This window comes from Hermetia illucens, chromosome 2 (assembly GCF_905115235.1).
Source record: "Hermetia illucens chromosome 2, iHerIll2.2.curated.20191125, whole genome shotgun sequence".
NCBI lineage: Eukaryota > Metazoa > Arthropoda > Insecta > Diptera > Stratiomyidae > Hermetia > Hermetia illucens.
Window position 1 is genome coordinate 131,618,392 of NC_051850.1, and position 14,141 is coordinate 131,632,532.

Genomic DNA, 14,141 nt, shown 5'->3' on the forward strand with positions numbered 1-14,141 from the left:
TTGTGCGCGTACAATTGACATAAATACGAACGTATCCCTTCATCTGAATATCCTGACATAATATCGCCCCAGGGTACCTATTACTGGAAATTGTCTTTCGAAATCACCTTGTCACATTGGTAAGGTCCTGGCGGCCTGTTTGTGGGAACATCAATGAAAGTCAAGCACACTTCAGAGCGAATGGATGACGGAGGACACAAAGCACAACCATTGTGTGTCAGTCTGACACTTCAAATTACAATTAAATTTAGATTGGGCGTAAAGCACAAAGCAAAGGATCGAGTAGATTGCGGCATCAAAAGGCCATCGCAGTGGAGCCGAGGACATGTTTTCGCATTCTCGTTTACGAAGTGTCATGTCCCAGGGCTGGGTCAGGCAGGTACCTGTGCGAATGTTTATTACTGGTTTTTTTCTTGCTTCCCACACACTTAACAATCGCCAACTACAGTGGATACCGACAAATCGTTTTCATGAATAAATTGTGAACGAGTAAGCTTAGGGACAGAAAAGAGTAATCAACGGACCATTACGTGAACAAGGAACGTGACCACGCGATGTTGTATGTGACCTGGTCGGACTTGCCATGAATCAGGACAATCCCGCAGTAATGTTTGCGGAGAGCTTGGAATTCTGACCGCATTTGGTTTATTAGCCCGAGAAAATAAAAAATAATTGTCTAAATGAATTGCAATTTCATCTTAATTGATTAGGGAACGTATTCGCAAGGACGACAAATCTTGGGATGCTGCTAATTTTCTTCTTTATCCCCGTGATTGTAAATGGATCTAATTTGATTAGGCGTGGGCTTCGATGATATTCATGGCTTTCGCATTCAGTACCTGCATGTTTGCTTAATAGTCAGTGAGCTTAAATGTATAATAAACTCGAAACAAAATCTAATAAACATCCAGATATTTTATTCAGATTTTTTTATTAGTTCCTTTTCTCGAATATACGGAGTCAATGTGTTCATCATTGAAAATTGTCCCGAGAAATGAGCACTTTCTCGATGAATATTTTATGGCGAACTCACACAGAGTACAACATTTTAAGTGATTTCAAGAGTCCCAATAAAAACTTCAGTGGAACACACTGTCGTTACATGTCAACATAAGACCGGTTGATTCTATGCCAAAGATGTAAATATCCCTTGTCAATATTTTGTGTGAAAGAAAATCTCATTAAAATCGATTCAATATAGGCTTCATAATCCATCGTTTGGCTCCTGTCAGACAGTTACGTGGGTACCCACTAAAACCACCTCCTCCTCCTTCCACTCTCTCTGCCGGGCTCCCATATGGTATTACGTCGCGGGACTGGATTAGAATTTGTCCAGCACTCATCCTCACATTCATGCTTCTCCCTCCTTCCTTCTTCCGACTAACTTCTCCCGACTTGAGCATCTTATGGATGCCAGTTCTCACCTTTATAACTGCACTGCCCATATCGCTTTCGACATATACTGCATGATGTAAGCTGCAACTTCCACTACAAACCTTTAGCTGCGAATCTCGAAGATTGAAATGAAATGTATTCTGCGTCGTGTGGGTTGAAGCCGAATATGCTGATGAATATGAAGCTGAATATTCCATATGACTCCAAGAATATAGCAGCCTTTTTTGGACACGTCAAGTGCGGCTTTACCTATGTTAGCCACCAGGTGAATTGCATCGGTCGTAGACCTCTTGTTTCGGAATCCGAACTCATTCTCAAAGAGGTCGCGTTTCTTTTCGCAATCGGAAGTAATCAGGGAGGTCAGGGAGACGGATGCGGACTATTCCTTCAAGCAGAAGGGAGCTTGACGGTCTCCCCGCATAGTTATTTGTTGTTGGATCTGCAGTTACTGCAGATCTGTTAGTGCCATTCGTACGCAAATCATGGGAATCCGATAACTTTCCCAGAGAAGGAAGGAGTGATCGTTAAGATTCCAAAGAATGGGACCCGTTCTGAATGTGACAGTTGGAGGGGTATCTGCGTACTCTCTGCCGTTGCAAAGATAGTAGCTAAAATAATCATGGAACGCATGAAAGAACATTTGGAAAACTTGATTGACAAAGAGCAAAACTGGTTTCCACTCCGGATCCTGCTTCATTGATCACATCAACACCTATGGATCATTTGGGAACAGTGCGCAGAGTTCGCTGCACCTGCGCTTCATCGATTTCCAAAAAACTTTCGATAGCGTGAAAAGGGAGTGAACCTGTAGTGCTCTACGTAGGAGGGCCATTCCGGAGAAGCTTATAGCTATTATCAGAGCAACATATGATGGCGGAAAATGTCATGCACTGCAGCGAGGTAGAATCTCGAAGGATCAAAATCCCCAACGCGGAGTCCGCCGAGGTTTCATGTTGTCACCGAATTTATTCCTTCATGTAATCGGATACGGTTTTCATGCTGCCCTGTCCGGAAGACGTGGAGGAATTCAATGAACGACAACATCTTTCCACACCCACCTTGACCAAGAAGATAACATATGTTTGCTCCCTCATCGAATCTCCTTCTGGAAAGGCAAGTAGAATTGGATAAACACCAATAAAACCAAGGTTCTCAGTCTGACGGATCATCGCACTCTCTGTATCTGCATTAATAGGCAGCGCATCGAACGCGTCGATAAATTTGATTACCCATGAAGCGTGGTTTTTGCCGACAGTTTCACCGAACTAGATGTCGCCCGATGCATCAAAAGCGCCAAATCAGCTTTTGCTGCCCTGTTGAAATCTACAAATACAGTTATTTGAACACCAACATTAAGTTGAGACCGTTTTTTGCTAGTGTTCTTTCTGTATTGCTAGACGAGAGTATAATAGTACATAGAAAGTGACCTTCACCGTTACCCGAAAGCTCCAAACTTCCGCCAATACCTGTTTGCGTCATATCGTTGGAGCACGCTGGCCTGATACTATCTCAAACGAAGATTGGTACCCAGGACTGGCACTCGTACGCATTGTGATCATAAAACTGAAGTGGCAGTGGATAGGCCACACACTAAGGAGGGGAGATATTAGCATTGCTCGCTTCGCCATGGAGTACAATCCACTCTCCCAAGATAGCCAATGAGTAGTTGACGCCAAGGGTATTTGGCGCAGAACCGTAGACGTTTGGTTGGCGAGCTTTACCCCACCAAGGGATGAATGGTAACCATATATATCATAGACCCTCCTCATCACTTGACTCTACAGCTTCGGCAGGGTCTATTTTCACTGTGGAAAGGTGCACACATTTCGCGGAAAAAGTTTCGTTACTATTTGATGTAGCAATTTTAGGCAAGTAAACGGTGACTTTCAACATTATTATTTGATAGGCACCGCCTGCAGGGATCCGTATCAGCTGAATGCTTCATTTTGGCTTTAAGGTAGGCCTTCTGATATTCCCGGATGTTAGAGTTCCACCAAAAGTTCGGTACCCGGTTCTGGGTCACCATGCAGCTTAGCATGTATGCATCACATTCCCGTCGATCGGTAAACCCTTATCAGCTGTATTTGAAGGTCTCCACGTCAAACTTATCCCATTTTATAGTTGTTTTTCGGGGTCAATTTATTTGAGTGTAGTGCATAATGTTAAAAATGATGGCTTGATGGTCACTGTGTATAGTCTTTGCTGATATGTCACAAGCGGTTTTTGACTAAAATATGGCATATACCACCGGCATCCAGTGTTTGCGAGTCCAAGATTCAAAAGATCAATATCGTCGCTTTTCCACTCTTATCCATTACTAATGCTCCACTATGGAAATCTTTGTACTGTTTGCAGGGAATGACGACGTCGATTTTGTTTTTCAATACCTTCTAAGAGAGCATTTCCTGATCCGTTTGACAATCGTTTAGATTTAGCTCTTATAACCTAATTTACGCGTAGTCTTAATCGTCAATCAACAAATTGGGTGATTTTTCGTAATTGTTAGTAATGCGGCCTTTCTTTCTGAATTTCCGGCACAGCTCAGACCTACCATGTAAATGTGGCGGAGTAATAGTGACGCACGGAGAGATAACGAACATTGACAAGCCAACCGAAGGGCTTGAATATGTGGCCGTGATAAAACATGGATTACCATTTACCCGTATGTGGTATATACCGGCTGAACCACAACTAAGCGCCACCATCGTTCGTGCTTCGTGCTGTTCTACTCCCCCCATGACTTCCCGAGACGCTCGCATCCTTCCTCTACTATTCTGCGCAAGTGTCCAAGGGGCGATCCACTCCTCGGCCATCTTGAGAAGGTGGATCATACTGTATGGTGTAGCCACCAATACAAGGGTTACCCCTCGTTAATGTGTAATCTATCCAATGCCACTTCCGTCTTCCGATCGCAGTACGTACCAGTGGCAGACCAAGACCTTGGTTTGAGATAGTATCTCGCCAGCATACTCCGGTGATACAACACAGACAGGTGTTGACGAAGGTTTGAAGCCTTTGCGTGACAGCGGGGGTAACTTGCTTGCATGTGCTACTCGCATATTAGAACACAGAAAGGACACTAACACAGAACAGTCTCAACTTACGCTTGGTCTTGAGATAACGGCATTTCAATATTTTTGAGAGGGCAGCAAAAGCAGATCTTGCGCTGTTAATGTGTCAGTCAACATGTAGTTCTGTGCCACCGTCGGCAGAAACTACTCCCCGTGTATACACAAATTGATTGACGTCTTGAATACCCTCCACATTAACGTAGAGAGAGAAAATGCGATGCCTCGTTACACTGAGAACCTTGGTTTTGTTGGTGTTTATCTCCAATTCAACTCTACTTGCCTCTCTTTCTAAATTCAGAGAATTTTTTAGATTTTAGAGGACACTTTCTGTTCATGCTATCGAAAGCTTATTCGAAATCGATGAAGCAGATTCAGTGAAGATTTAAACTAGGCCCACTGTAGCGTCCACGCCACAAAAGTATACAACAAATAAAATGTATCAAAACTACATTAAACATAAAATACGAACACTGTACACACCAAAAAATAAATCTAATTATCGCCATATTTATTCATAGACTGGTTTCTCAAAAGCAATCATTTTATTTTTATCGAGCTTCCTCATACCACATATGCATACACTTTCTAATCTATTGTGTAACTTGCTCGAGACATATTTAAACAATATTATACACCGGGTTCTTATTTTACATTTTTCTCCAAACACATGCATCAGCATCCATGAATAACAGACACTTACAATACACATGAAATTAAACTGTATAAAGGGACTTAGAAATGTTAATATGAGTTGAGAGTTCGCTCCGAGCTATCGAAGCGAGCAGATGTGTGGTAGAGAAGGAAACAAAGTGAGTGGTGAAATTAGTAGTGGTGAAATTAGTAGTGCAGTGGGAACAGAGAAAGACGAACAGCGAATCATTGAAATTGGAGTGAGAAGCAGATACTCAAGGAAGTATCGTTCCGTTATCATTAATACAGTGCATCTCAATATTATTGAGATACTGTATTCTCAGTCAACAAAATTACCAGTGTCATTTTATCATTTCAGTAAAATACCAGAGGAAGTGCAACAACCACGCAGGACGGACTTGGGGACAGAATGTCCGCCAAGAGAACGAAATTGATTCTGCCGGACGAAATTTCGTCCGAGGAAGAGGGAACAACGGGCCCTACAACGATGGAGGGGAACTCGAGCCTCCTTATGAGAATAGCAGAGCTAGAGCACGAAAAGGCCGACATGGCCCAACAGTTGGAGTGCCAGTTGGCATTTATCAAGGAGCTGCAGCAGCAGATGGCCGAGTTAAAAGCAGCCAACATGGCCGCGAAGCAGCCGGTCCAACATCAGCAGGAGCAACAGCAGCAGTTAATCGTACAGCAGCGGCAACAACAGCAGGAGCAGAGGAAGCAGCAGCGACAACAGCAGCAGCAGCAGCAACGACAGGAACAGCAAAATGAAGAAGATGACGGCATGTGCCCGGAGGTCATCATAGAGGAGGAGGAAGGAGACCCCTTCAACTTCGTCGTCCGAAAAAAGAAGTCAGCAAATAGGACTAAGGTTAGTGCCACCGTTGTTAGTGCCCCACCAACCACCCCAAAATCCTCTCCCCAAGCAGCCACCCCTAAGAAACCCAAAATTCCCCCGATAACTGGGTACAGGCTAAATGTACCGCAGTTCCTACGACTTATTAAAGAGAAAGGGTTGAAAGCAACCCTGAAGAACACGAGGGCTGACAAGACCCTCATCTTCGCCGAGACGGTAGAAGACCATGCTGCAATTTTCGCTCTCATAAGAGAGAAAGGGCTTCACGCCACCACCAGCACCCCACCGACCCTTAGAACAAAGTCGCTGGTTATTCGCGGTCTCCACAGGGAGACAGACCCAGCAGACATATTGCGGGAAATCAATGAAGATTACCCGCAATTAAAAGTGAAAACTGTGGCCAATCTAATTACGCGTGCAGATAAGCTTCTGCACAGCCAGAACCCGGCACTCCCGATGAGGTCTCAATCGGGACTTTTCATAGCCACCTTCGAGCCCTCCCAAGAGCTCAGTGAAGTATTAAAAATTAAGTATATATTTCACCAGAAGATTTCGCTTGAGAAAGTCAAGCCAATTGAAGAAGTGCAGTGCTACAACTGCCAGAACTTCGGGCACATTGCCCCTAACTGCTCCATTGTGCACAGGTGCGTGAAGTGCGCAAAAAAACACGTTCGCGGGGAATGCCCCACACCATCGGCGGAGGTGCCGCATTGCTGCAATTGCGGCCAGACCGGACATCCTGCCAACTACCGCGGATGCCCGGCATACAAAGATATGGTTGCCAGAAGGGAAGCTGGCAGGGCGCGAAAAAATGCAGAAACGGCGAGGACCAAGCAAACAGTGACACAGATGTCACAAAGCTTGTCCCGGCCAGGTGTATCATACGCCCAAGCAGCTAGGAATACTCTTCCTAGAGCTGCACCTCAAGCTCCACAAGGCAACAAACTGGCCTTCAAGAACTTGGTCGAAAGCCTCGCTTCCGCCCAAACAAATGAGCAGCGGCAGATTGCCGCAATCCAACTACTCATGAACTTATGGAGTTAAATATAGTCACATTTAACTCCGCGTCCCTGGTCTCACACGCCCAACGTGCCACTGCCCAAGCGTTGGTTGATACTCTGAAAGCAGACATATTCTGCGTTTCGGAGACCCACCTAAACCACAGACATAATGTCAATTTCACCGGATATACCACTATTCGGCATAACAGCAACACGGGCGCTGCCCTTCTAGTCAAAAAAGACTACCATTTTGAAGAAGTCGTCATCGAGGGCTTACTAGTCTGTTCCGCTGCAGCGGCAATAGTTAAAACTACCGATAATAAACGGATTTTGGTAGTTTCCGTTTATTTCAAATACAATTCCCCAAGTGAGCAACTGGGCCATGACTTAAAAGTCTTGGGCGATCTCCAGTTAAAATCAAAATATCTTATCTTCGGTGGCGACTTTAACTCACGGCACAAATCCTGGGGCGATAAGGCAGAAAATTTAAATGGGAAAACCCTGTATAACTGGATCCACGACCCTTTCACGCCAGCCAACCTTGAGGTGGTCTCGCCGGATTCGCCGACAAGACCCGCTAGTCAATCCATCATTGACTTTTTCCTGCTGTCTGATGAAACCAAGCAAAGTTCTCAGGTAACTTCCTGTAAAACCTTGCCAGGTATGTCCGACCATTTTGCAGTTGAACTCAAAATGGCCTCAACTTCACAACTGCAGAAGCGAGTTAAGATAACCATCAGGTCATTCGCCCACACTGATTGGGACAAATTCAAGTCAGATTTAGCACCAAGGCTGAACTTGAAGAAACTCGCTACAGACCGCAATCTGTCGGACAAAGAAATCGACGAAGCAATCATTTTGGCCACGGACGCCATCAATACTGCTACACGCAGAAATACCAGGCTTATCAAAGTCGATGAGTTTGTATACAACAAACTCCCGCATGATATCATGCTACATATGAAGGTCAGACAGATTTGGCGCAGGAACCTCAAGCGCAACTTCCATAAAAATGGAAATAAAGTTAATGCTGAATACAAAGCATTGCTCTCTCGGATTAATTGCCTGAGTACAATTATCCGGGAAATGGTGGCGCAATTTCGCAATAAAGAATTAACCCGTAATCTCGCAGATATTAAACCCGGGCCAGATATGTTTCAACATATAAATAGGCTAGCGGGGAAAAATAAGTCCCGTAATTTCGTTCTTACCAGGAACAAGGAACCAATCTGCGGAGACGCCAGAAAGGCGCAAGTCCTTGCGGAATCATTTGAGTCTCAGCTCAATACCCCTCCGCCTCAAAGTAACCCGGCAATAGTGTCGATGGTTGAAACAACTATCGCCGACTTTGTCTCTAGGCATTCAAATAGATTAGTAACATTCTCCCAAACAAACTCCTCGGTAAAACCAACGGATTCGCAACAATTTCTGAGTTTATCACAACTCACCGCCTTGACCTCAAACCTAAACGGTAAAAAATCAGCCTGACCTGACGAAATTCCTAATTACGTAATTAGGCAACTTCCCCGAGTCTCCATCAAATTTTTGCTGGCAGTATTTAATAACTGCATAAATAATGGCTATTTTCCCACCACCTGGAAAGTAGCTAAAATAATTGCGATCCGGAAAAAAGGCTTCTCTACTGAGCCTAACAACTTTAGACCCGTTTCATTATTATCCAATTTAGGCAAACTCTTTGAGAGAGCATGGACAATCGGGCTAGTCCAATATTGCAACCTCAAAGAGATTATACCGAACCATCAGTTCGGGTTCCGCAGCAAGCACGGAACTCAACATGCACTTAGCTACCTTCACGACACCGTCGTAGCAAGACTTAACGTCAATAATAAACCGACCGTAGCATGTGCATTAGACTTAGAAAAGGCCTTTGACTCCGTATGGGTAAACGGACTAATCTACAAACTGATAGATCTTGAGTTCCCAATTCCGATCATTAGAATTGCACTAAGCTTCTTCGAAGATAGGTATTTCTACGTCAGTGTGGGGAATGAATTCTCCGATCTCTTGTCGGTAACATCGGGAGTACCGCAAGGATCCATTTCTGGACCCACCTTTTATAATATCTTCACGGCTGACGTCCCAACTCCTGAGACCGGCACCGAACTCATTCAATATGCCGATGATACACTCATCTTCGCTTCAAGCCTCCACCTCAACAGGGCAGCCAAAGCGGTCGAGAGGTATTTGAAAGACCTTGGCAAATATTACCTGGCATGGGGCATTAAGATTAATGAGGCCAAAACGCAATTCTGCACCTTCCGGAGGAAAGCTAGATACCTAGGTTCTAGAGGAATCCATAGAAAAGCTACACGCTTGAAAATGAAGATCGGAAACACTATAGTGAGCAATTCCCAGACCATCAAGTACTTAGGAGTTAAACTTCACGAACTCCTTAAGTTCAAGCCACATCTTGAGCTCGCTATCGGTAAGGCACGCGGTGCATTCAGTAGGATCTACTTTCTTCTTCGAAAGAAGGTAGGACTCAGCACCAAGGCCAAACTGACTCTCTACAAGACCCTGATCAGACCCATTATCTGCTATGGAGCGCCCACGTGGATCACTTGCTCCACCCGAACCATGTCCAAATGTGAGGCATTCGAACGCCGGATATTAAGATACTGCACTGGTCTTTCCTATAATTGGAAAACCAAGAAGGTTGGAAAAAACGCCGAGGTATATCGGCGCGCCAAGGTACAACCTCTTCGAGAATTCGTTCTCAACTTGGTGGAACGGTTCTTCGAAAGAACGGAGAACCATCCAAATCCACTAATCCGGCAACTCTACCAACAGGGTAGCACCTTCCCATTGGCCAACTATCTAAGGCCCTGCCAAATAGTGAGCGAAGCTCTTAAACCCGCCATCCTTTCCCTATATGATTCTCCCTGCCTGGTAGGGGTACATCGAGGCTAAGCACAAGATATGTAATGTGCTATTGTATATAGTAGGTTAAGTATTTATTGTTAGATTAAGTTAGATTAAGTTTAGACTTAGTTAGTTTTAAGTATTTTAAGTAAGTAAGCGATGCCTTCTGGCGTTTTTAGTGCAAGCGCAGTCTTTAAATAGTTCAGTTTAGTACAAAAGAAATGTTAAGATTTATGTATTAAAATTAATGCAATTAAAGTAATAAATTACACAGAAGGTCGGGTAGGCCAAACAATTGTAATAGCCACCCATTGAAATAAAGTTAAGTTAGTTAAGCTTAATAGTAAGCTAGAATTAATCTATCATGTATTAGAGTAAGACACTATCATCAATAAAAAACTTAAACTTAAACTTAATATGAGTTCAGTTTTACTACTACACCGAGATCGAGCACATCAGTTCGTCGAGCGCGCCAAGTTACTAATTTGATATCTCGCTATTATTCTCACACTCTGTAAAATCCCGATCCTGTTATCATTTTTATAATAAAGTTAAACTCGTGTGCTTATAGTCTTAATATAAGTTCCATTGAGTAGTTCTTATAGCATAAAAGTGTAGAATTTTACTTATTTACCGTACCATACCTCCCAAACCACTGTTTCAAATCGGCATGGTTTTGATGAGGTCAATGTAGAACAATCCGGAGCGCGTGCTTTCTGTGGATAAAGCTTTTGGCATGTTCTTTGATGCGTTTCAAGATTATTTTAGGTATTATTTTTGGGCACGGAGCGCGCATATACCCGTTGAATTGTCACGTCTAAAACAGGTGCCTTTTTTGGAATCTTAACGATCGCCCCCGCCAGCAGCTTTACTCCGTTTGAGTGTATTGTTAGCCTAAATGATTTTCTTCTGCTTTGAAGAACTGTGGCTATCCGTATATTATGATGACTGGCTATTTCATCCTCAAGAGGCAGAACTTCACCGGATGTAATAAGATTAGCAACCGCCGAGAAATCATCTTTGCACCCCTTCAGCTTCTTGTCATCGTAGATGAGCAGTTCGACGTTAACATCCTTCACAGGACCTTCGAAGGATTGATGACCACATGCAATTTCTTTCGTGATGGGGTATACAATTGATCATTGCGTTCTCCAACATTTCCCGCTTTCATGACCAGCCCTTTTTTTCACACTACCCTGAATTTCTCGAGATTTCGCTCGATGTGGCAGTTCGATCGTGTCACACCACGCCATTGCTCGCAATGGTTGAATAGAGCTTTACCGATCTGCTTCCACGATTTCGAAGTCAGTTAGACCTCATGACGAACCTCTAGGAAGTGGCCGTCGACCTGCGTAGCATCCGAAAAACAACGTGTTTGGTGGTAGTCAAATGAACACCGATATTCTCCGGTGGGTTATTCAGTGAATCTGCCGTCTGATCAGCCACAGTCGACTAACAGCTCAATCAGTCAAGTTGAAAATGTTGAAAACGTGGGTGGTCGCAGCTCTCCGACCCTGCGAGAAGTGGCGGACGCACCACACAAGCGAACGTAGCGGTGATCCCTTTCGAGTGAGATATCTGTGCCTGTCTCGTTACACAGAGCGGTCAATCTGATTGCTACGGTATAGGTTAGTTGAAACGCGACTGACCTTATAGCAGGCTCTTTGCTGGAACAATGTGCCATCAATGACGAGTCGGTGGAAATTATAAACCTATCACCATTATTATTACGGTCGCCAAGACCGTGTTTCCCTATTTCATGCCCGAGCAAAGTATTGTCAAAGCCCATCTTGGGATTCAGGTCACCCATCACAATCACAATATCACCTTTGGGAAGCCTCCCCTAGACTTCGTGTAGTTACTCGTAGAAAGCATTCTACACAATATTATCCGTTGGTGTCTAGCATGTTACAATTATGATGCTCCTTAACTTGGACCGGAATCTTACAGTTAGAAGTCTGTCAGAAACCGACTTTCCAGAGTATAAAGGAGAGAGGAGTGCTCTTCAAAGTCCCAATATCTTACCTCGCGCATATCGTTCGTGCTCAAGTTGGAGAAAGTGAGCACTGTAAGGACCTTCGCTGCCGTTGTCGAGGAGCATCGATCATAGTCCGTTTTTGATAGCCAAAGGTAGTAGCCGTGAGGTCAGTTCCTATCTGAGGGGTTGTTAACATTTCGGGTACAATAAGGTTCTAAAATGTGTAGATTGCTAGCCCACAAATTTCTCTCGTTTCTAGTCGCCGCTTGCGACAGGTAGGAAAAACTTTGAGTGTATTAAGTTAAGTTTAACAAACTGAATTCTGCCTTGGCTGCGGCCGGCCACCTAATTGTCTACATTGATCGTAATACATAGCATTGTAATAATGAAAAGCACACAAATATTTTTATTCATGTGAATTAATCGATTTAAAGGAAGTAAAATTGAGCAAATGTGTGCGGTATTAATTATGAAGGCAATGTGACCAACTATGCGGAGGATTAGTATTCGGTGCATTGAAATTAAAAGTAACTCTTAAGGGACTGGAACCGGATTCTCCTCCGTTTCGTCCTCCAAAGCCCTTGATGTTTCTTTCAGCACCATTTCTCCTCTCACGATCCCATTTTGCAAGTGGGGCTTGCAAGCACCACCCGATTTCAGCCATCAATTCCTTTCAAGAAACGACAACACATATCATTTAGTTTAAAAATCTATCAAAACTTTCGCAACTTCTAACTTTTTCTCTTTATAATTTATTTTTTATTGTGGCTTCCATTTCATTTTAAGAAAACTTTCCGTAATTAATTACAAAACCAAAAGATGGGAAAAAGTTTGTTCTCCTTCTCTTCCTGGACATCAAGTCTAGTTTAAAGAAAAACTTTTTTCTGTTTCATGTTTCTTTTACTTTTCCGTCAGCAAAAGACCGGACTAATAGGGAAGATATAATTTTCTCCATTTCTTTTACTTTCTTCTTGCTGGTTTACTTTTGCTGGTAGTGGCCTTTGGTTACTCGTATTTCCAGGCATTGTCCGCTCCTTATTAAGATAAAATGAATTTACTCTTATAACTTTTATTTTTAAATGAAGTGGTTTTTTGTAAAAGGACTTTGCGATGAATGCTATCGCAGAGATAGCCAAAAGGCATTCTCGAGGATGCGAAGATGGATAGTTTGTCTGTTTCGCCTTGTGGATCCTTAATTCTTAAATCAAGCTATACTTGCATAATATGCCGGAATAACCTAAGTATGCTCAGCTCATATAGAATGCGAAAGAGAGTCTTAAAGTGTCGCTATAATTTGAATAATTTCTTTAGGTGAGTTACTGATTGCCCTTTTTGCTAATGTTAAAAGGGCAGAAGTAACTGATCAGGCGCTGTTTTGCTAATGCTTCGGGGACAAGTGGCGTCTGATCCTTTAAATACCCCAGTCATTCAAAATGATATTTTCTTCAGCGAATTTTACATACGCTTAACCTCGGCGGTTTTCTTTTAACAGATTTTGCTCCTTTGCCTTTGTGTATTTGAGTGAACATTTGTTTCACTAGTTCGTAGCACGTAATATATATGCATATAATATGTGAGAGTATTCACTTTCGTGTGATACTGACATTCAAAGTCTTGAAATTGCTGTGAAGTGAAGTGACCTATTATAACTCTGTTAAGACTAGGTTTCCAACAAACCTGGTAGAATGTTGCTTTATGTTATAGCCTGTATTACTGCAAAATTTCATGATTCTAGGATGAACTTAAGGTGGGGTTTTGCAGTCAATTGCTAAAAATTATAGTAATATATTATTAACTTTATTAGAACAGATTTCGGTATGAATGGTATTTTGGAAGCTAGGCACCATATAGTGGCAACCTCTTGTTTTTTTCAGATTTTTCGGTAAGGTAGTTTCTGGGAATGGGTCCTTTAAAGAAATGATCACTTTCGACCCCCGCATTCCCCACCTTTCCAACAAATGTCAAAACTAAGACAGGCTAAGTACTAATTGAGACCTTACAATTAATTGATCGGTGAAGAAAAATGTACAGCTCGCATTTGCATTTATGGAGAATCACCCTTAAATTCCACGTGGAAAGATGTAACTCATTGTATGCGTGAGCGTTCACAGTTCCCACATTTCTACCAAATTTGGTGTCGATCGCTATAACCGCTTCCGAGAAAAATGCGTGTAATGGACAGAGGCAGACAGTAAATCGCTTATGCAGAGCTGCCAGATCTCTTATCAGACGCGTCCCTTCGTGCGGATAAGGGAAATCCCGATGGTGTTCGAACATGCACTAGTACGCATTTAGAGGTTTTGCGTACATGA

The 14,141-nt window shown here is 43.1% G+C and overlaps 1 protein-coding gene across 1 annotated transcript in view; it reads left to right on the top strand.

Moving 5' to 3' along the window:
* The first annotated feature begins 5,664 nt into the window (after positions 1-5,664).
* LOC119648562 (serum response factor homolog A-like) overlaps positions 5,665-14,141 on the top strand; it is a 48,965-nt gene continuing 40,488 nt past the window's right edge. The window contains exon 1 of the mRNA XM_038050332.1: positions 5,665-5,982. Coding sequence (XP_037906260.1) covers positions 5,665-5,982 — 318 coding nt within the window. The remainder of the gene's footprint in view (positions 5,983-14,141) is intronic.